We start from the raw sequence: 20,270 nt of genomic DNA on the forward strand, positions 1-20,270 counted from the left end.
CACAATCTTTTGTTTCAAGACAGGAATTTATATCTGGTCTCACATACCGCTACACAGATTTCAAAAACTCTAAAAAAAAGAGCGTCTCCAGTTTCTGAAAGTTAGTGTTTTTTCAACTCCTCCATTTAAGACATTTCAGACCACGTGATATGGAAATTTTACTGGATAAATATGTCAATTATACCATAGTTTTAAAGAATGTGTTAAGTGGCATTGGTTATGTACAATATTGATGAGATGTTGTTTTTTCTTTCATGGGTTAGTTTGGAAATGTACAGTAAATACCTGATTGTTTTTTTTTACCTGTGGCATTTCCAGTGAGTGTGCTTATTCTTAGAGTTAATGAAAAACAGTAAGCTGACATTGTTTTGTATCTCTTTAACTAGATTAGAGTAACTAGAGTAAGGCATAAAGTAAAGTAAGACAAAAAATCATCAACATTTTCCACTGGGTTTTCAATACATTTATAAAGTGTGTTCTGATTTTTTTCAAAGTTACTTATGGAAAAAATATCAACATAAAAGTACAATGATTCCTTGAATGTAAATTCTAATGAGCACATTAATTCCAGTGCATGGCAGAGAAGAGGTATTAATTATACCTCAGTCTGTCAGCCATAAAGAACTATGTGCATGAACTGCTACAGTAGAAACATCTTATTCATCATTAATGTGGACGAAGAGTGAGTTAACTGGATCTCTAGTCCGCATGAGCCACTCATTTGAAAAAGCGGGTGATATACTGTAGATTTAAAATGCACTCCTCTTAACCAAAGCATATTGCGACTGAAATATACTGTTTATAGTTTGAGAAAATGGGTCAGTATTTTTTGTCTGTTTAGAAAACATATATGAACTTAACTAAGTTTTTCTAAACGAATATTAAGAATAATAACACATTTTTACTTCTGGCGAGTGCTGTATATTAGGTATGGATATTAATTATACTAACTTCACGAACTAGTGAGCATTACTGCTTTATTGGAGACACTGTAAATAAGATTCAATTGTGTATCTGAATGTTGAGTCAGAGAATATGGTTCGACAATTATTCTTTTATGAAACTGTTCTGTGTGTTTACAAAGAAAACCAAAAAAGTTTAGAATTGGCATATCAATGAATTCATAAATGAAATCATTTCGGCTACTTTGTGTGTCCTGTAGGTGAAATAAATCTTGAGTCAGATCTTATACAGTATAAGTTCAGTTATGTTATGTTATTTATTATGTATAATCCTATGTTATTTCTCAGCTGACCCATGGATAACACAGAGTTATGTGTGTTGTGGGGGAAGGCTGCACTGGTCCTTCAACTGATGCTTTCTGTTGCCCTTTAGAATCAGTGGAGCACAGCACAACATACTGTACAGTACTGTATATCATACAACACTGACAAAAGCAAACATTTTGTGAACAGAAACCGGAAAAGTCCATTTGATTAGCAACTGCAAATTCCAAGTTGGAGAGTGAAAAAAGTGAAATAACGCAAATTTATTTTGATTTTTTGTTCTGTTTCTTTAAATGATGTGTTGCAATGTCAATTTTTTTTACCAGGGCACTTTTCACAAAATTGCACTCCACAGATGCGTTGTTCAGTTATAATTCTAAACTACAGTATGTGCTCACTAAAACTTGAACAGTGCATTCAGACCCTTGTACGATGGCTCATAAAGCAGAATCACAGTATGCATTATGTTGGCAGGAACCTGAATGGTTAGTCAGTTTATTCATATTTCTGTTAAAAGTGCTCATCACGTCCTTCAGCAGATTTGTCTATTCACTGTGGAGTTTCAGTCTTTCACTTAATTGCTAAAATGTGCTTCTGCAAGACACATAAAAAACATGAACCTCTTATCTGAATAAGGTCAGAACTAATACAACAGATGTACACTGCATGGGGATCTGTACTAAAGAAGTTATAGAAGCTGTAGCTGTGGAGCTATTAACATATTTAATTTCTCTTGATAGCTATAACTCAACAAATAATCTGTCCTAGCCTCTTCTTTTTGGCAGAAGAATTTACAGAAAAATAACTCACTGGCCCATGTGCTTTATAGCAACCCAGCAAACTGATATAATGTTCTGGAACATTGTGAACGTTTTTTTCTAGTGAAAAGTTGGGTTGCCTAGAAATAGAGGTTTCTGAGGTTAGCAACTTCTCACTTATTTGTCTAAATACAAAAATCCAGGTGTTCAGAACTGATCCATTAATTTACCATTTTTTAAGACCGCTCTGTTTTTTTTCAGAGTTAACTTTTTGCCAGGGTTGCAATTCCAGGAAAGCCACTTTTACTAGACAAAGTGTTCAATGCAATAGGTGCTTTGATCTTAGAGGAGTTTATATCATGTATCCATATGAAGACGCTTAGTATATTTCAATAGATTGTTAAATTGCTGTGTCTTACTGTTTTATTGCTTGTGTTGGCAAAGGTGGTTGAATTTTCTTCTATACTGTACACCAGTAAACTGCAGTGACTCAGTCCTTGTCCTCAGGATGTCATTAACTGTTTATATATTCAGATAATTTTAACTATGTTCTGCAGTTTGTCCTTGGTTTTAGAAATGCCTGTCTTTAGGCGTATAGTTACCAGAAATGTAGAAAACAGAAATGTTCACTCTGTTCCAAACTTACTCCATAAAGGAGATTGTAACGATACTGTTACAACGCACTACCCACCAGCACAGTGGGGGCAGGTAAGGAGCAACTATGGACCCAAAAACTAGGGTGTCACAGTCCAGGAATAGAGGCTGGCACTCTGTAGAATGGAATCCGCTTCTTATGGAGGAAAACAGGACGGTGATTCAAGGACAGGGCAGGGATGGTCGATCTGTACCTGGTGCTGGGTAGGACAGGGTGCACGTCATTGGGGTGATGCACTGGGGGGGGTGCATCAGAATCTGGCTTGAACATAATGCATGCTCTTAGGGGGGGGCTCCTCCCAAGACTAGGCCGAACACTGTGCCTACTGAGGTCCTGGTCCAGTGTAGAGTATTAAGGACAAGGGACAGGCAGGCTCAAGCAGAGTCCTGATGCAGGGCAGGAGTGCAGCCAGGGAGGGGTCTGCACCTGGAGCTGGTCTGGATGGGGCGCAGGTTGTCAGGTCAGTCAACTGGAGGCATCCCAGGAACCAGACTGAACAGGACCTGTGCTTTCAGACTTCTCCTGGACTGGGACAAACAAATGCGCACAGTTAGAACAGGTTACAGAAGGCACACCCTGGACTGGGACGACCAGTATGTCCATTGGAGGCCGGAACTCATGCAGATCCCTAGTGAGGAAAGGGCGAAACAACAGGGCCTGCTGCTGAGCTTTTATACAGGATACAGGGCAAAGCAAACATGACTGTTCACTCTGTTCAGGGCAGTGGTGTTCAATCTATAACTTGTGCCAGGCAGGACAGGACACATGGTCAGGACAGTCAATCAAAAGCACGCCAGGTAGCCAGGCTGAGAGGAGGATGTGTTCTTCAGGGAGGTCTCCTCCCAGGACCAGGCCAAGGACGTGCTGTCAGGACAGACTACAGAAAGCACGCCCTGCATCGGGCCAAAGAGGCAAAACAGCCACTAAAGCCTGAAGCTAGTGCAGAGTTCTCACTTGCACTTTCACTTTGACGGGGTGGATCAATCCTGGAAAGCACAGCAACGGACAGGGGATTTAGGGCATATTGGAGAATCAGGAACAGGAAGGACGCTGCTAGGAAACACCTGGTGATAGATAGGGAGAAAAGTAATGCCAAGGAGAAACTGAACAGGTTTTAAATATCCTAGAACACCTGCTGCTACGTGACTTCTCACACCATCAGATGCTTCACTATAATCTGCCCCCTCATCGATCAGTAAGGAGCCTAGGTGTGGTGCACGGTCACTACAGCTGCTCACAATCCACCACTTCACAGTGGATGAGACATAAAAATAGCTACAACACGGCCGGACTCTTTGCAGTGGGGCAAATGTAATAGATACATAGTCATATTTGGAAAGAGCACTGTTTTGCACACTAATAATAAGTAATCTTAGAATCTTTCTGCAGTGCACCATTTGTTTAAAATCTAGACACTAGGTAATCAAAACAATAAACTTGAGCAGAGCAGTGAGCTCTGAAACCTAGTAGCTGCTACAGCCTAGCATCTAACTGTTAACTGTGTAAAGAAAGAAAGCTACAGTATGGCATTTATTAAAGGATGTAATTAGCTCATGGAGAAACATTCAAAACAGAAGACAAGTCTGGTCTTCAGGACCAGAAATGGGGAAACTATTTAATAAATTCTATGGACCACTGGTAAAATGCAATGCCTTTTTCTAGAATAATCCACCTATTCATTATATCTTACATAGGGTTGTGACACCATGATGCCTGCCTCAGCAGACACAGGGCACGAGATCTGACTACATTACACTCCTGTCTGCTATCGAACCCAGGCCTGAAAGCTGTGTCAGCAGCACTATCTACAATGCCACCGTTTTGTTCATTAAGTATAATGCTTAGCAGAACTAGAGTCAAGATGATGTAGTCAAATTCGTTGTTCAGATAATATTTGATTAGATGAGTCTGGATTTATCAGAGTAAACCTGAAAAGAAATTTTTGTTGTTCTTCTTAGCAAATTGCTGACAGGCATTGAAATATGCATAGCACAAGTAGTGGTGTTTTAAATTGAGCTTAATTTGTTGGCAATTCTTTGGACTCTCTTCTTAGGATGCATGGATATTTGTTTTGTTTTCCAGAATAGTGCTTCGGGTAATAGCCTGAATAAAAACTTTTATAGCTGAAAATCCAGTTACCAGAGATTTTCCATTTTTGTCCAGTTTTGGCTTTGTTAACTAACCACTAGCAGTTAATTATCTATTCTAAAATCCCATTGGATGTGTCTGTTTACACATTTTCTGGTCTACATTTGGTTACTTTACAATGCCAAACTAATATACATAAAACATTTAAATACATGATCCAATCATACCAGTCTTGTTAATATCACCATTAGTGCAAGATGAAAACAAATTACTGGTTATTATTGGTTTCAAATGCTATTGCAAAGATATTTATACTCCAGTGGATTTTACTAGAAGTTATCTGAAAAAGCATTTTTTACTGTGTATTACTGGACTATAAGGAACCCTTAGGGTAGGCTGAGGAAAAATAGTATAGTGATACATAATTGAATTACCAGATGCAGTCTAGTGTCAGATTACTGTTTGTTTTCAGAGGTTATTTCACTTGCATGAAACTTGACTGACTCCCATTTTTTATTCATTTTAGCTAGTTTAAAACTACTCTATATGCTATTACATTTTTCATGCATTCATGCATTTTTAAATGAGGAAGGAAGGTTAAATAGTTAACATGGGACAAATGTACCTGACTTCCTGTACTTGAACTTTGTGTTCCACCTTTTAATAAGGTCCTCATTTCAAGTTAAATATCAAAGACTAGGTTAAAGCTTTGGAAACCCAATTGAACATAGCAGTGAATTGGAGGAGTACATTGGCGCCTGAAGTATACAGTAGCTACTCAGCAGTGTCATTCATTATTGATGTCCCTGATTTTCACAATTTGAGTGTAAAAGAGTACTTCTGATGTGTTCTTTTTTTGCAATCATTTTTTTGGGGGGGAAAGCATTGGAAAATAAAATGACATAGAAAAAAAATCCAATTTCCGCCCATGCTCAGGACATGATAGGTATGGATGGAGACTTTGAAGTAGGGGAGTGTCCTGAGGGCCCAGGGCACATTTCAGAGTGGTTTCTGGTGATTATTGATACTATCTACTAATACTTTTTGTTTAGTACTGAGCAAAGAATACTTCAAGCAGAATGCATGACTACACAACATTACTGCTCAGGAGACATTCAGTACTGAAAAGGATTCTTTAAAATATGTTAAAGAGTGTCAGAAATACTGATGAACAGAATCATATAAATGTGTGAATTAAAGCAAGTCACAGAACCTTGTCATCAATATGTTGCATGGCACAGCACAAGGTACAAAAAAACAAATCCAGACATATCTGACAGATACTGTACATCCTGCATACCCTGCACAGCCAGACATAAATGCCAAGCATTTAGAATGGGGATGGAGTTTGAGGTTTTGAGGATATAATTGGCATGGATTTAGAAACGGTGGATCTTATTGTTAGAGTTAAGGACATTTTTACCACTGAGATCATTCAGCCCATCTTGCTCATTTGTTTTTTTTTCAATAGCTAACTAATCCAAGGATCTTATTGATCAAGTTCTTTAAAGAAATCAGAGTATCAGCTTATACAGCATGGCTCTGTATGTAGCTTGCTCCATTTTTCCATAACCCCTTGTGTAAAGAAATGTCTGCTATTCTTAGTTTTGATTGTGCTTAATACACTTTTGTCCTCAGACTAGAGAAAGCATTTAGAGTTCTGCATATAATATTGGTCACATTACAAAAAAAATGTGGCACTGGAACCTTAATAGAAGCCAGGTAAATTCACACTATTAAATACTGTAAATGTCTTACACTGGCAGCCTTAAAGAATTGATTATTTTTAGTTTTGAATAAAAAGACTATGAGCTGGCCTGATTCAGGAATTGAAAATCCTCAAAGGTATTGACATATTAAGCTCCTTCAGATCAGCAGTGAAACAAAACAGGACAGAGATAGAAACTACAGGGAAAAGCATTTTAAAACGAGCAAGAGGCACTTTTTAATACAAAAGGTAGTGAGTTTCTGGAACAAGCTAGTTAAGTTGATACCTTGTCTTTTTTCAGACAATGGCCGGGTGAGACCATTGAATTGATTATCTATTAGTAACCAAAGAAAGTAAATGGGTTGAATGACCTCCCTATGTTTGTAGTGTTTTTAAAGATCTAATTAAACCATACTTTATTATGAGTTACTGGGTTCTGTAAATGTATGTTCTGCGAATATAAATCAGCAGACACAAGGTTTTGAGATCAGTTACTGATGAGCCCAGCTCCAAAGGTGATTTACAGATTCTACTGTCTTCTTGGCTTGGTGAACAATCAATAAAAAAAATATACAAAATAGACTAGACCTTTTTGAATTCTTTCCAATTCTAGAATGATCAGTTAAGAATGTATACAGTACGTACTGCAACTTAATAACTTTTTTATGACTGGAAATACCTGAACATGTTTAATTAATAAAGTTATTAGTTAGGGTTTAATTAAGTAACTGAAATTCATTCAGTTTGAAAGCCAGTAGCCACAGAAATTCAAATACCAGTATCGGAAAGCTCTACTTTATAAGGAATAAACAAAATGTGCTGCTGCAGTTTTTTCCTGGACTTCAAAAGCCAGAAAAATGTCATGCAAGTGTCTGGATGTGGAGTTAAGTGAGCTTTTGGGTCTCTTCTGCTTGTGAAATACCAAATCTTCCAGTCAACATGATACAGTTTTTGAGTACAGAGCTGAAAGAGTTAACTGCAGGGTAGTTCAGGCTTCTTTGGCTCATGGAGGGTATTTTCTTGTTCCTGAAGACACGTCGTTTTGCTGATTAATAGAGCAAGGACTTTTCTGGATAGTAAATGAATCAGGTGCATAAAATATCCATGAAAAACATAACCTTTGTTTTGTCAACATTAATGTTCACTGAGAATTTGGCATTCAGTGAGCTAATGACATTGAGTATGGGAAACAAGTGAAACATACTTCCCTACACAAGAGCCTTTATTTGACCATGGAAATGAGGTTTCAAAATGTAATTCAGGCTTCTGTGAGTCTGGTCTACTCTACTCTTACTCAAAAGGACAAAATAGTTTTTAATTGTTTTAGAATATAGCTAGTTACTCATTTAGTGAGTAGCATTTAGGAATATTATGTTTGACAAACTGAGCTGAGATTTAACTGGCTAGCGAAAATTGCCAGAGATTTCTTACAGAGCTACAGCAATTAAAGAAAATATACAAACCACAAGCTAACTTTACTCATGAACTAAATGACTCCTGTCAACAAGGTCACCTATCCATGCTAATATTTTTCAGGCTGCTAAAACCCTTGGTAGTCATGTGAAGGCACATCTGTATCCAACTTATCTTTATGAAGATGCTGAGTGTGATTTTTCCCCCTAATTTATTTGCTATTTTGTTTAACGAGCAAATATATATTTTAATTACGGGTAGAATATATCTGTATTAGATTTGCAGAACACTAAAAATGAGCAAGCAAGAGATTTTATCTGTCTCCTGGGTATGTAGGATGAGGCTGTTTAAATTCATAAGGGGCGTCTTGCTCATTTGTGAAATCTACAGAGGCAGTTTTGTAGTCAACTATTCCCACTTGGTCTCATAATGAGGTCTGTTTATTCAGTTACAGGTGTTGGTTTGTAGAGCAACGCTTGTAACCCAAAATCTGTCTTTAATTCTATATACCCTGAAAATAATTTATCGTCATATCAACTGTCTGTGTTTTTTAAATCACCAATATAACAGAAAATGTCAATGGACACACAACATGGAGTATATAACAGAAATTCAGTTCAGAAGTTCAGGAGGAAGGTTAGATCATAATCTCTCACACTTCTGCTCGCTTATGAATTTAAGACTCGTACCCAGGAATTCCCTTCTTGTATCTCTCCTGCAGCCCCATCTACACCCCTGCAGCAGCTCCCCAGCTCAGTCCTCACAATAGAGTGAGGGGGTTCAGACAGCCTCTGCCAGACAGCCAAAGCTAAAGCTCTCTAAATATTTTGTCCTTCTATCACATTCATTAGGATCTAACTGGACTACTGAAAACCCATCTTAGGTGTGAGGCTAGGGAAGATCTAGATCACTTTTATTGCACTGATATGTCTAACTAGCCTACGAGAACTGTTGGACCAGAAAATCTGTTTTGTGTGCATCTGAGTCACACTTCACTGCCACACCCTAACGTGCTCTTCACCTTTTAGTCACATAATTTATTAGATGTATTTTATTAGGTAATTGTAAATAGATAAAATGGTCACATATCCATTTATATGTAGTATTTTTATCCAGACTGTACACATCATAAAATATTGAGAAGAATTCACTATATTCAAATAGTTAGCTGAAAGAGATGCTTTTATGCTACTTAGTGTTTTAAAGGTGATTAGAGTGCAGTCTCATGGTTTTTTTTTTTACCTCTAGCATTCTATACCTATTAGTCTTTCATATTTCTAAGCTAACAATTGTTTCTGGTATTTTGGGAATATTTTGTATTTGCTCGTCCACTAGTAATTCTAAGTGCTCTAGATGAACTTAAAGAAGTTACACATCTTTGTCAGAACCACATCAGACATGAAGTTACATGTCTTTTGTCATGAGCACATCTTTACTGTATTAAAGGCTGACATTTTATGGGGTATCAAAAAAGACTTAGAAGTTTAAGGGTACTTTCAAGAAAAACAAGACAGTATCAGAGATTGGGTCAACATTTTTAATGATCATTTTTGTAGAATAGGTCGTACATTTTCACAAGCTAAGTAATAATGTGGCATATAGCTGAAGGATCTTTAAATTTCTTTTCATAAGTATAAATGTTCTTTTTTACAACCAAAATAATGTGGATTGTATGATTACAAATAATGAACGTTTCATTACATTGCATTCTGGGATTATAATTACTGTACCCAAACCCAACCTCTGCAGCATTTTCTGATGTCTTAGATCGTCTTATTTAACCTATAAGAGGAGTTGTTCAATGTAGACACTCAGGTTCCAAGTTTGGAAAAGACTGCTTCTGTTCCTGTCTATAACACAAAGGCTACAATTTGCTTGGCCATGTGCCCATTAGCCAGTAACAAACTGGCATGCAAATATTTCCTAACAGAATAAACCCCAAATGATAACTGTCAGTTACACAAAATGTTAATATATTGAGATTTTGCTCATATTTTGTGCTGCATGTTTGCTTTGGACAAAGTAGTCTAATACAAAATATTAAAATTCCATCCAGGTAAAAGGAAAAACACAATTAGAAAAATAAAAAGGTATTTCAGCATAATCAAGCTTATAGTTGGGCGGCAGCAGAAATGAATGTTTTAACATACTAGTCCTATTAATCTAGGACAGATGTAACAATAATATAAAAAAATACATTTGCTAAAAGCTTTCTGCATTATACGTATCACTTTTTTTGAAAGCCTAAACCCCAAGAGAAACTACAAAGCATATTAACACATTTCTTTAAGAAAATGTTGTTTTTAATACACATTTTCCAAATTCTGTCCTCATTTGTGGCTTTGTCATACATATTTCATCTTCTCTGGTTAGTTACATAAGAATATTATATATTCTGTATATAGATGTGACCAATACATTTGTATCCTGAAACTTGGTATAATATATGCGAAAGCCACATAAAATAATGCACCACAATATAAACAACGGGAACATATGTGTGTTGTTGAAGTATGTTTACTTTTGTATGCAGATATTCACAGTAAATCATATTAATGGATATAACTAATTAATGTGGGATTGAGGGTTATTTATCTTGTAATTAATTGCAACTATTTAAACTCAGTAGACATGAATACTATGTGTTCACTATGGTGCGAAGGCAGTAATTTAGCAGCACTTTTACAAATTACAAAAACTTATAGAAGAAATATATTTTATGCTTAGATCAGGTTCATCTCTCTTACTGACTTTGACATGGTCTTTTTATTGCAGAGCACGGACAACATTACGCAAATGACACTGTTTTTTATACAATATGTATGTGAATGCAATATGAAGTTACTGTATATACTGTGTAGCAGCTGAATTGCAAACTGGCTGTTTTTGTGATTATGTGCAATAAGACTAACACTTTATATAAAGTGGTCATTATATTAATCCATATCTGATTGAATCAGATACAGAATTGGATGGGCTCTTAAACTGTTACAGAAGAGTCCTTACTGTAGTATGCAAGCAGAATCTGGAAGCATTCTTTACTGTAGTGAAAAATCTGTAGATAACGTTTCCTAATGCCCTTTTTTACTTCTGTCCCTTTTTGGTGCTATAGCAATATGCATACCATTTTAACAGCGAGCAAATTAATATATTGAATGTGTGATCATTACAGACATTTTAAATGGACTGTGATCTGGTTTGGGGTAAGATTACTGGATATATTAATTATTATATGACAGAAATAAAATCCAAATCCTGTAAATTTGTAAGTCTGAGATGCCCTCAGTTTTAACAAGCTGTTTAAGAATTTGCAGTTACTGTAGATTTATCATGTTTTTTCCCAGGATTTGCAGTAATAAGGGGGTTTGTCAAACTGAAAGAAGATGTAATAAAGACTGTGTGAACAGTTTTGAACTGAAGGGTTAATTCTTCATGTGAAGGTAACAAAATGGAGGATGGAACCAAGAATGAAATTCATGTCTGGGACAGAACTTACTCTTCAGTATTGTAAAACCACCTACATAAACAATTAAATAAAGAGGACATTAGTACAGGTAAAAGGTTTGGTTTTCCTCATTTAAATATCTGTAGCAATCTATCCATTAAAAAGGGTGAAGTCTTGAGAAGTCCTCTCTGCCGACCCATCTGTTCACTGCGTGGCTCTCAAGTCCAGCCAGCCACCCTGGCATTATTGTCATCCCTTGTCAGGTTGGAAAAGACAGATGTTGCACACATGTACACCACAAACAAGATTTTCAACAATGAAAATGCTCCTCACAGGTCTTAAAACCAAGTTACTGTACACCAATCAAATCCCTGCCCTTCGCCTCCTGCCCCTCACCTTATCTTAAAGCCTTACCTTTTTCTAAGTTGTTTTCACTGAAAGACTCCACATGCCCACAAGCCATTTTGGTTTGGAATGTAGCACTGCACTGAGTATTCATACAGCCCCCAAAACACCAAAAGCAGCTTCCATTTTTTTTTTTGAAAAACAAAATCCAGTTACAACAAAATTATCTCAGAACAGAGATTCAACCTAGCCTCTAGAACCAGAATTAAAAAATAATACAAGACCGTGAACATTTTTTTTAGTATTTGTACAAGTCTGTCCTTTTCTCTTATTTACTGTGGCTACAATATTTCTGCTGAGTTAAAAGCCATAATGGTTGAATGGACCATTGTGACCAAAATCAGCATCAGGCCACTCAGATGGGAAGATGTAGTGGCCCTAGAGGAGATCTTGGACATGGAGTTTGAAGGATTTGGGTCATTAATCTGCAGATCCTGTGAAAAGTGAGAAACAAAATTTAAACTTAGTTAGGGACATTCTTGATCCTTTTCTGATCAAGGAAATACAATCATTTATTACTTAGTAGTTGAAAAATATCAAAGAGTCATGCAGTGTTGTTTGCATTATGTCCTTTTCTCTTAAAAGCCGCAAAATTCAAAACCTCATGGCTTCTAGAACAATACTATTCCCAATAAAAGGATTGCTTTTGGAATAAATTGCTCCTAGACTGGAAAATCACATAGAGAGCTGTTCTCCGAGGAAAACATTGTGTTATCTATATTATCATTTGTATCAGATTTGGAATACCTCTATTTGATGTCATACAACTAATTTCTCATTTAATTGGTGATGATATTTGACTGCATTAATATTGCAGACAAAATGTTCTGTGTATTGAGTACGTAACACATATACTGTATCCAGACACCCCTTATGTCTACAGTATCTACAGTATATAAGCTTTTCAAGAAGTTACACAAAGTCCCATGTAAAGCTTTTAAAAGGAAGAAAAACATTCAAAAATAGAACAAACCTTGACTGTGTGTAATCAGAAAATATTTTAAAATGGGTTCACCTGTTTTATGACACTTCTGGCTTAAAAGCAAAATACTAAATGTCACTCAATAGAATTATGCTGATTTATTATGCTGCATGACATTTAAAGAGCTTTAAATGGCAAAAGATAAGGAACAAACAAACCAAAGTACCACAAACTGAATGGAAAATCGTATGCTTGCACTTCCCTTTACACTAGCTGATGTTAGCACATACTGTACACAGCATTGCATGGAGAAAGAGCGGGCAATTACACTTGTGTCTTCAAAACACAGTAAAGGCCTTATTTATACTACTATAACAGAGGCCACTGAGCTCTTGTCATGCAGTTTATTTTATTTTAAGCTCTGTGTAAAGCAAAAATCAGTTCTTGTGTTGAAGTTCCTTTTTGATTATTTATTTCAGTGAAATAATTTTTTCTATATTATTATAAGGATACATGTCTGGAGCCTTTGTTTATTAAAATCATTTTCACTAAGAAGAGTTTTATATACAGAGAATGCTCCATTGAAGTAAATTGTGTTTGGGAAGAAGCTGTAGTTGCCTATAATTTAACCCTTTAAATCAGTGGGAAAGGTCTGCAGATGGAGCTCTTTACAATGATAAAGGAAGAGCTCCCTGGGTTTGCTATGTTTGTGACAGTGTAAACTGTCTGCCATGATAAATGAAAACAGAAAATGCTTATTTTATGTGTACGTGCAAGGATATTCAGTTTAGTACATACAAATTCTAGAAGAAACACTGCTTTATCAAACATCTGCTCAACTGAGCAGTATTCTTTAGAGATGAAGAAAATGTCCTAGATACTTACACACTGATGTGCATCTACTGTAGCATTTGATTTCAATTTCTGAGCCTGCAGACATTAAACATAAAAAGGGTCAATTAAACAAAGGATACAGTGGCCACATACAGTACGTAGTTATGACTCCCCCTTGCCTTCACGTTCAGTTAATATTTCATCTGTTCCAAAAGGAGCAGATATGTCTCAGTATCACTACAAGAGCTGTGAGGTAAAGCTGAAGGGAGATAAATGTTTAAAGTTGAATACCAAAGTAAGTATTCCAGTTTTATTTAAGTATATAAATGGAAGCTGTCTTACATTCATGCTAATGGAATTGCATAAATATATTGTAATCTCACTCTCAAAACCTATCCTATTTTTTTCAGTTACATATTTCTTGCAATAAATCACATTTTCCTATACAAATATTGCAAATAAATTTGTGAGTCAGCTGCAAGGATTGTTCTGGAGATCTTTAACATTCAGATTTGTGAGCTAACATGCTGATTGCTAGCTACTGTCACCAGAGTTTTCATAGAACTTACAATTTTAGTGAAGAACATTTTTTTTCTGAAGCCAGAAGAAACAGATTAAAATGAAACAGGTACAGGTGTGTAGATACTGTACACAGAAATTCCTGGTGAATCAGGCAGGTAACACCAACAATGAATTTAAATGATTTTTTACATACTGTACTTATTCTCCAGTAGATACAGTAGTAAAAAAAGGTGTAGGCTAACAGCATTGTGAATGAAACAATACAGCTGCAGCACTATCTCATTTTCTTTCAGCAGGCCTCAATCTGGCACACATTATTTTTAAAGCCTTTGTTCATACAGTATACCCCATAACTGATTATGAACAGTGGCATAATGTATTTAAAATCATATAAATTAATCTCCCCCAAAAAGCTAGAGGTGTCTACCATAAACTATCTGCCAAAAATATCATGTTTTGTTAGCATCTTAGTGGATACTGTAACAACTGTTTCTTACTGTGAATTTGTCTTATATGCTGTTGTGTTTTCAATAACTTTTTTTTTCTACCGGGAAAGCCTCAAAGTGAAAAAAGTTAATTCCATCAGAGCACCTTAGGTTAGAGCACATTAAGCAGTGCTGTAGTCAGCAAGGCTGTTGCTGATGTCTGTATAAAATGTTTTTATTTCCTGTAAATCCTCCGACTTAATTAAAGGAGAAAACATAGCTTGCTGCAAATGTGCCCAGAGCTGGTTCATGTAAGATGCAGTTACAGGAAAAGAAAACTTGAAAAAAAAATTTCAAAGCAAGAGCTTGGCATGTTTTTAGGTCTTCGGTGAGTGGGAAAAAAACGTTGCAATTTTCAAAAGAGATGTGAATACCTAATATAAAAAAAACAAATGTCAGACACATCTTTCTGAAGACACATCTGCTAAAATAGGTGTGGATATGACACCTAAGTCTGTTTTTTTTCAGCGGTTCAGGGAGTATTTATTGTACTCAGAGACAACAAGTGCAAGAAGTTTTCCAGTAATAGAATTGTTGAGAAACAAAGTCTTGAACAGTCTAATTTCTTCCTATGGAGAGAGGTTTGAAAATGCTGGCTGTCAAACGTATATTTTGCTTACTCTTAATGGTTCCATTCTGTGGTTCACTATGAATCGATTATCTAATGGGCTACAACAAAAGCCACTTTGTTTTGGATTCCAGCTCTTGATACAATAAAGAAATATTGCCCGCAGTATCAATAGTAGTATTGTTCTCAGACTTCCTTTTACTAAGCACAGGAAAGTAGGAGTTCCAGTCATTTTGGTTCAAAGCATGATTATTGCATTTTATTTTCAAAAAGGAACAAAAATATCTTTTAAATATGTGAACCTAAAAGTACGTTACAATCCTTGGGCTATCTGACATCATATTCTTATTTAAGTTTTTGTTGTTTTGAAAGAAACTGTTACACTGTTCATAACACTGAAGAAAATTCATTCCTGACCTGTATTTCTGTCATAAAAGTACTAAAATGGATAATGAAATAAAGCCTAACATGCCAAGTCAACAACTTAAAAAAATATATCCTCCTGTTTTCTTTAGACATTTTGAGAGGTACAGTAAATGAATCAAACTAAACTAGTTTAGCTGTTGAACTTTGGCATTTCCCTTCAACAGAAAGAGAAGGTTCAATTGACAAATTCCAGTAGCAGCCTTGGTCCTCTGCTAATCTGTATGTGAGCACACTGGTCTACTGGTGGCTTTTATGTCAGTTCAGTTCTTGTCTTCTGCACAGTGGGACTGTAGAAACCTTTCGGTCTCAGTGTAGTAGGACTAAATGGTGTCACTATTAATGTTAATATGACTGCCAATTAGTTCAGACATGGCAGCTTGGCAGTATATTTAATACCCCAAGTTTGTACCTCAAGAGACTCCAAATAAAACATTGCAGTGACATTTTATACCCATCAATCATAGTAAAGCCCTTTTTATATTCAACAAAGACTTCTTAGCGAACATTATTGAGCACAGGCAATAAATTAAAAACTATCCTTTCAGAAGGTTTTTTTTGTTGTAAGCTGTTACATTTTAAAAGAAATTCAGTTCTTTGGAAACTCAAACAATTCATTCTGTGTAGATTTAGCAGCTCTCCTCCAAAATACCTACTGTAAATGTACCTACAGTGGGAGAGGTCAGCAGAGGTTAAAAGGGTCAGTAAGAATTAGAACTATATTCATACTGTTGGAAAACACTTCACAATCATATTAATGAGTACTTTAAAATTCCTCTCTAATTTATGCTTTCAAGTTCTAGATGCAGGCTACAGTATGAAGGGACTTCTATTTCTTTTGACTAGTTCAGTCTTGTACCAGACCCCTTTTCTTGCTTGTTTATTGTAAGAGAGGGCCTTTGTCTGCATTATCAGTATGTTTCAGGGCTGGCGTTAATATCTTTGAATGTCTGTATTTGTGCTATATTTTCATTATCCTGCACTATTAAAACAAAGGTACACCTACTGTTGTAAGGTATGTTACTATCTGCTTTGAGATTTTATGCAAATGAGGCAGAGATTTTTAAGGAAATTATATACTTCATGTTGTTACTACATTCGAAGCATACAATAAATGGGATTAAAGACGGAGCAATCATTTCTGAAAGAGAAATCATTTAGAAAGAGACTGAATTGGATGGACTGAAAAGGACAAGTTGCCCATCTTATTCAAAAATGTGCTTTATTATAGATGGTACTCTGTGACTCCCATTTGGTTTTAGTTTAACCCTCACATCAGGAGGAATGGTAGAAATAGATGGTACTGATATAAGGTTACAAAAACGCAATGAGTGGGTATGGCCCTGACCAAAGCATAGTACTCAAAGGCATCCTTTCACTTTAAATAAATGGTTTCTAACATTCATAGAACAAATATGAAAGAAGAAAAGGTTATACAGGAATTACTTTATTATGCCTTTTATTAATATACTGTTGGTTTTAAAAAGCTTTATCTAAGAGGGCCTTCAACTTAAAATGTTATTTTAATAACATTTATAATATCAATTAAACATCAATATAGCAGTCCAAGAATTATATTAACTTCTAAACTATATCATGTAATCTTCTTGTTGTTGTGCAATAGTATCTATCTTTGATGTTTGGTTCATAGTTTTTAAATGCCAGTCGCCAAAATCAGAATTTGTGAGTATTGTAATGTATATTGTATTTAATAGATAATTAATAGTAATGAGAAACAACTGGGGCAAAACTACTTTGCTTTAAAATCAAAAGCAGTCTAGCTGCTTGCTATCAGTTTCTCTCACCTATTTCTTGAAACTTGACATCTGTGTCTGATATTATTTGACTGATGCTTTTACACAGTGTTTTGTATTTGCAGTCAATTATATGGCTGGCTATTTTAATGAAGTACCTTGCTCAAGGGTATGACCACAGTGTTCCACCCAGGGATTTGAATCCATAACCTTCTAGTTATGAATCCAGAGCCCTAACCACTCCTCCCCTCTGCTGTCTGATGTTCTTTCCAGTTTTAATGGCTAGAATCTTTTTGTAAATTATTTTTGTCATGTCTCCAGGGTTTTATTATAGCTTACAATGCACAATTCTTCACAGTATAGTAGTGAATGCATGCAGTACAGTTGGCTGGGACAACACCACTTAGATTTGGGAAGCTCGAGTCTTGTCCAATGGTGTCCGAAGGCAGGAAGGGTTTCTAAGGAAAGTGTGCAGGAAAGGAAAGGAAAAAGTTTCTGTGAAAGGTACTAGCGCATTATTTTATATAACCTGTGGAGTGATCCAGTAAGAGATTTGTGTGTTAAAACAACTGGAACTTGTTTTGGAATATGTTCAGCCCCTGCTGTTACATTTTAACATTTAGATTGCCATCTGTTGCTCCTGTGACCCTGTTGTGGTTTTGTCTGCTTAGGAAAGGAGGCTGAACCCAGGAAGTTGGAGGATGACAGCTGTCAGATATCCAGGATGAGACTTTGATGACCATGAAACAGTTATAGTGCAATATACTCCCCAATAATGACACAGCTAGAGGCCAATAACCATGAACACCCCACAGATCAAACACAGATAGTGTAAGATGAGATGATTATTGTGCTATCATTCCTCACATGAGTGTTCGGGACTCCCAGTAGCTAGGGATATCCTTTTAGTATAATGGATTTGGTGCTCATCTCGGCTGGTGGCTTATGTGCTATAATGTCCCCAAGAAGACAGATGTTTGAAAATGGAATTTGACTGTAGTGGACAGAAAGCATTGGTTCTGTGGCCTGGATCATAGTGAAGGATGCCTATAACTTGTGGAGGTTGCTTTGGAGTTTATTGGGGGAGTACAGCTAGGGAGAATATAAAAACTCCTAGCAGAAAATTGCCTGTATTCTGGCAAAAATGGTTTAGTGCAGGAAGGTGCTGTGTGAATCTGGGGTCCAGGTACATAGGCTACAGCATGCAGCAGAATTATATATACTCTTAAGCAGCCTTAAGCCTTTTAAGGAGAGAGGTGTTTGCTGAAATCGGACATGACTACCCATGAAGGACTGTGTTTATAGTCCTGTCATAAATACAGAGTCACAGTTTTGGTTTGTCATGTATGTACTGAGATACGTTTTGGCCTAAAACACTGAACACCTGCAGCTTTTTATTTCATGCTTAGAGATGGGGTAAAAGAGATTGCATGAGTATTTGCTGTATTATGGAGAGGTAGCAATGTTCATATGTTGGCGTATTTATACTACAACTTAAACATTATATAAAGTATAAATGAAAAAAAAATTGGATTATAAATGATAAAAAACTTTGATTTTACCTACTGTAGCACTTCACCGTGTTTTATACTTTTCACGTACAGTTATTTTTTCCAGCTCCTATATTTTTATATGTTCTTTTTCTGAATTAATAAAAGAATGGTAATTGGAATACATGAAAATGAAAATGAAATCCTGCTGCAAAAGATGAACCAAGAGTGTGCCTATTAGTAACAACCTGCTAATGAAGAAAACCCTGGAGCTAAAAGTTAAGGAGCTTTGGAAGTAGCATTCACTTGCTACCTTAGAAGATGGGTTGTTTCGTTGTCACATCACCTCTTACCTGCAAATTTGCACAAAAGGGATACAGAGACTCATCGACAGTGTTGATCTCATTGACATGAGCTGATGAGTTCAGAGTGGTGGTGGACCTGCCTTTGGAACCTTGGAATGGTGTTGTTGTAGAAGTTGTCGTCTGTACAGGTGGCATAGGTTGCCATACACTCAAATCAGTACCATTCCCAAAGGCCTGGATAGCATTCCCTATAAGAAGAAAATGAAAACAGAGACAGAATTCAGCTGTCAAATATCTGAGGATCCATATAATTATAGGGCTTAGAGGACAAAATACTGTACAGAGCACATGAGATTTAGTAAACTGTTAACATTGGAGTTGAGGAACTCTGTAAAACATGTCCAGAATGATTTTAACCACAAGGACAGATTATATCAGAAGTGATATGACCAGTGTTCCTATTACACAATGTGAAATAAAAACTATAGACAATTAACAGCTCCAATGAAGGAAGAAACTTTTTTCACTTTGAGAACTCTGTGCTAAGGTTCTATAAAAATGAGAACAGGAAAACTAAAGCAATCACAAGTTATTTTTGTTTAAAAAATCAAAAACTAATAGAAGAATAAACTTTGCGAACACAAATTTAAAGGCATTTTTTCACAGTGTATAAGGACATTTTTGTATCTTTAATTGGAACAAAAAACATTAAGCAATTATTCTGCAGGAACCTGAATAGCTTAAGAGTGATTATGACCAATTTATAATACCAGTTAATAATAACGCACTTTTCCTTTGAAGTAAAACAGTTAAAACCATTGATCCTTTAGTAGTTATGTCTCTGAGGAATAATTATGTATTTTCTCCTTGGGTCACTGAATACTTTTAACCTAGAGAAAAAAGCCCAGAAGTATCTTTTCAACTCGTTTGTTCACATGTTTTGTTTATACTTAATAGTGGTGTTATCTTCACACATTCTAAATTACAGTAGAAATAAGTTCATTCTTATTCTGGCCAAAATTCATTTTCTCTGCCTTCCCACAGTTTTGTATATTTAACATTAGGAAGCAATTATTATTAATAGTAACAGGCTAAGCAGTGATATTTTCTAACAGTGATGGCAATATGTTATTTATAAGCACATTTTAAAATATAAGCTCTATGTGCTATGCAATAGCCTGTTGCAAGATAGTTGCAACAATTCTTTCTGTCGCGCGACATCCTTTGTTTAAGAAGTTCAATAGGAGGTTGGTAGATTAATAGGTTGAT

The 20,270-nt window shown here is 35.9% G+C and overlaps 1 protein-coding gene across 3 annotated transcripts in view; it reads right to left on the reverse strand.

The window, feature by feature from the left end:
- Positions 1–9,371: 9,371 nt before the first annotated feature.
- Positions 9,372–20,270, reverse strand: part of LOC148661721 (GDNF family receptor alpha-1-like) — a 94,889-nt gene continuing 83,990 nt past the window's right edge. For all 3 annotated transcript variants that reach the window (XM_088635860.1, XM_088635859.1, XM_088635858.1), the window contains 3 exons: positions 19,050–19,249; positions 13,506–13,550; positions 9,372–12,132 (listed from right to left, as the gene is read on the reverse strand). In XM_088635860.1, coding sequence (XP_088491986.1) covers positions 11,980–12,132; positions 13,506–13,550; positions 19,050–19,249 — 398 coding nt within the window. In that variant the 3' untranslated portion in view covers positions 9,372–11,979. The remainder of the gene's footprint in view (positions 12,133–13,505; positions 13,551–19,049; positions 19,250–20,270) is intronic.

The sequence above is a fragment of the Lepisosteus platostomus genome, chromosome 6 (assembly GCF_059453375.1).
Source record: "Lepisosteus platostomus isolate fLepPlt1 chromosome 6, fLepPlt1.hap1, whole genome shotgun sequence".
Taxonomy (NCBI): domain Eukaryota; kingdom Metazoa; phylum Chordata; class Actinopteri; order Semionotiformes; family Lepisosteidae; genus Lepisosteus; species Lepisosteus platostomus.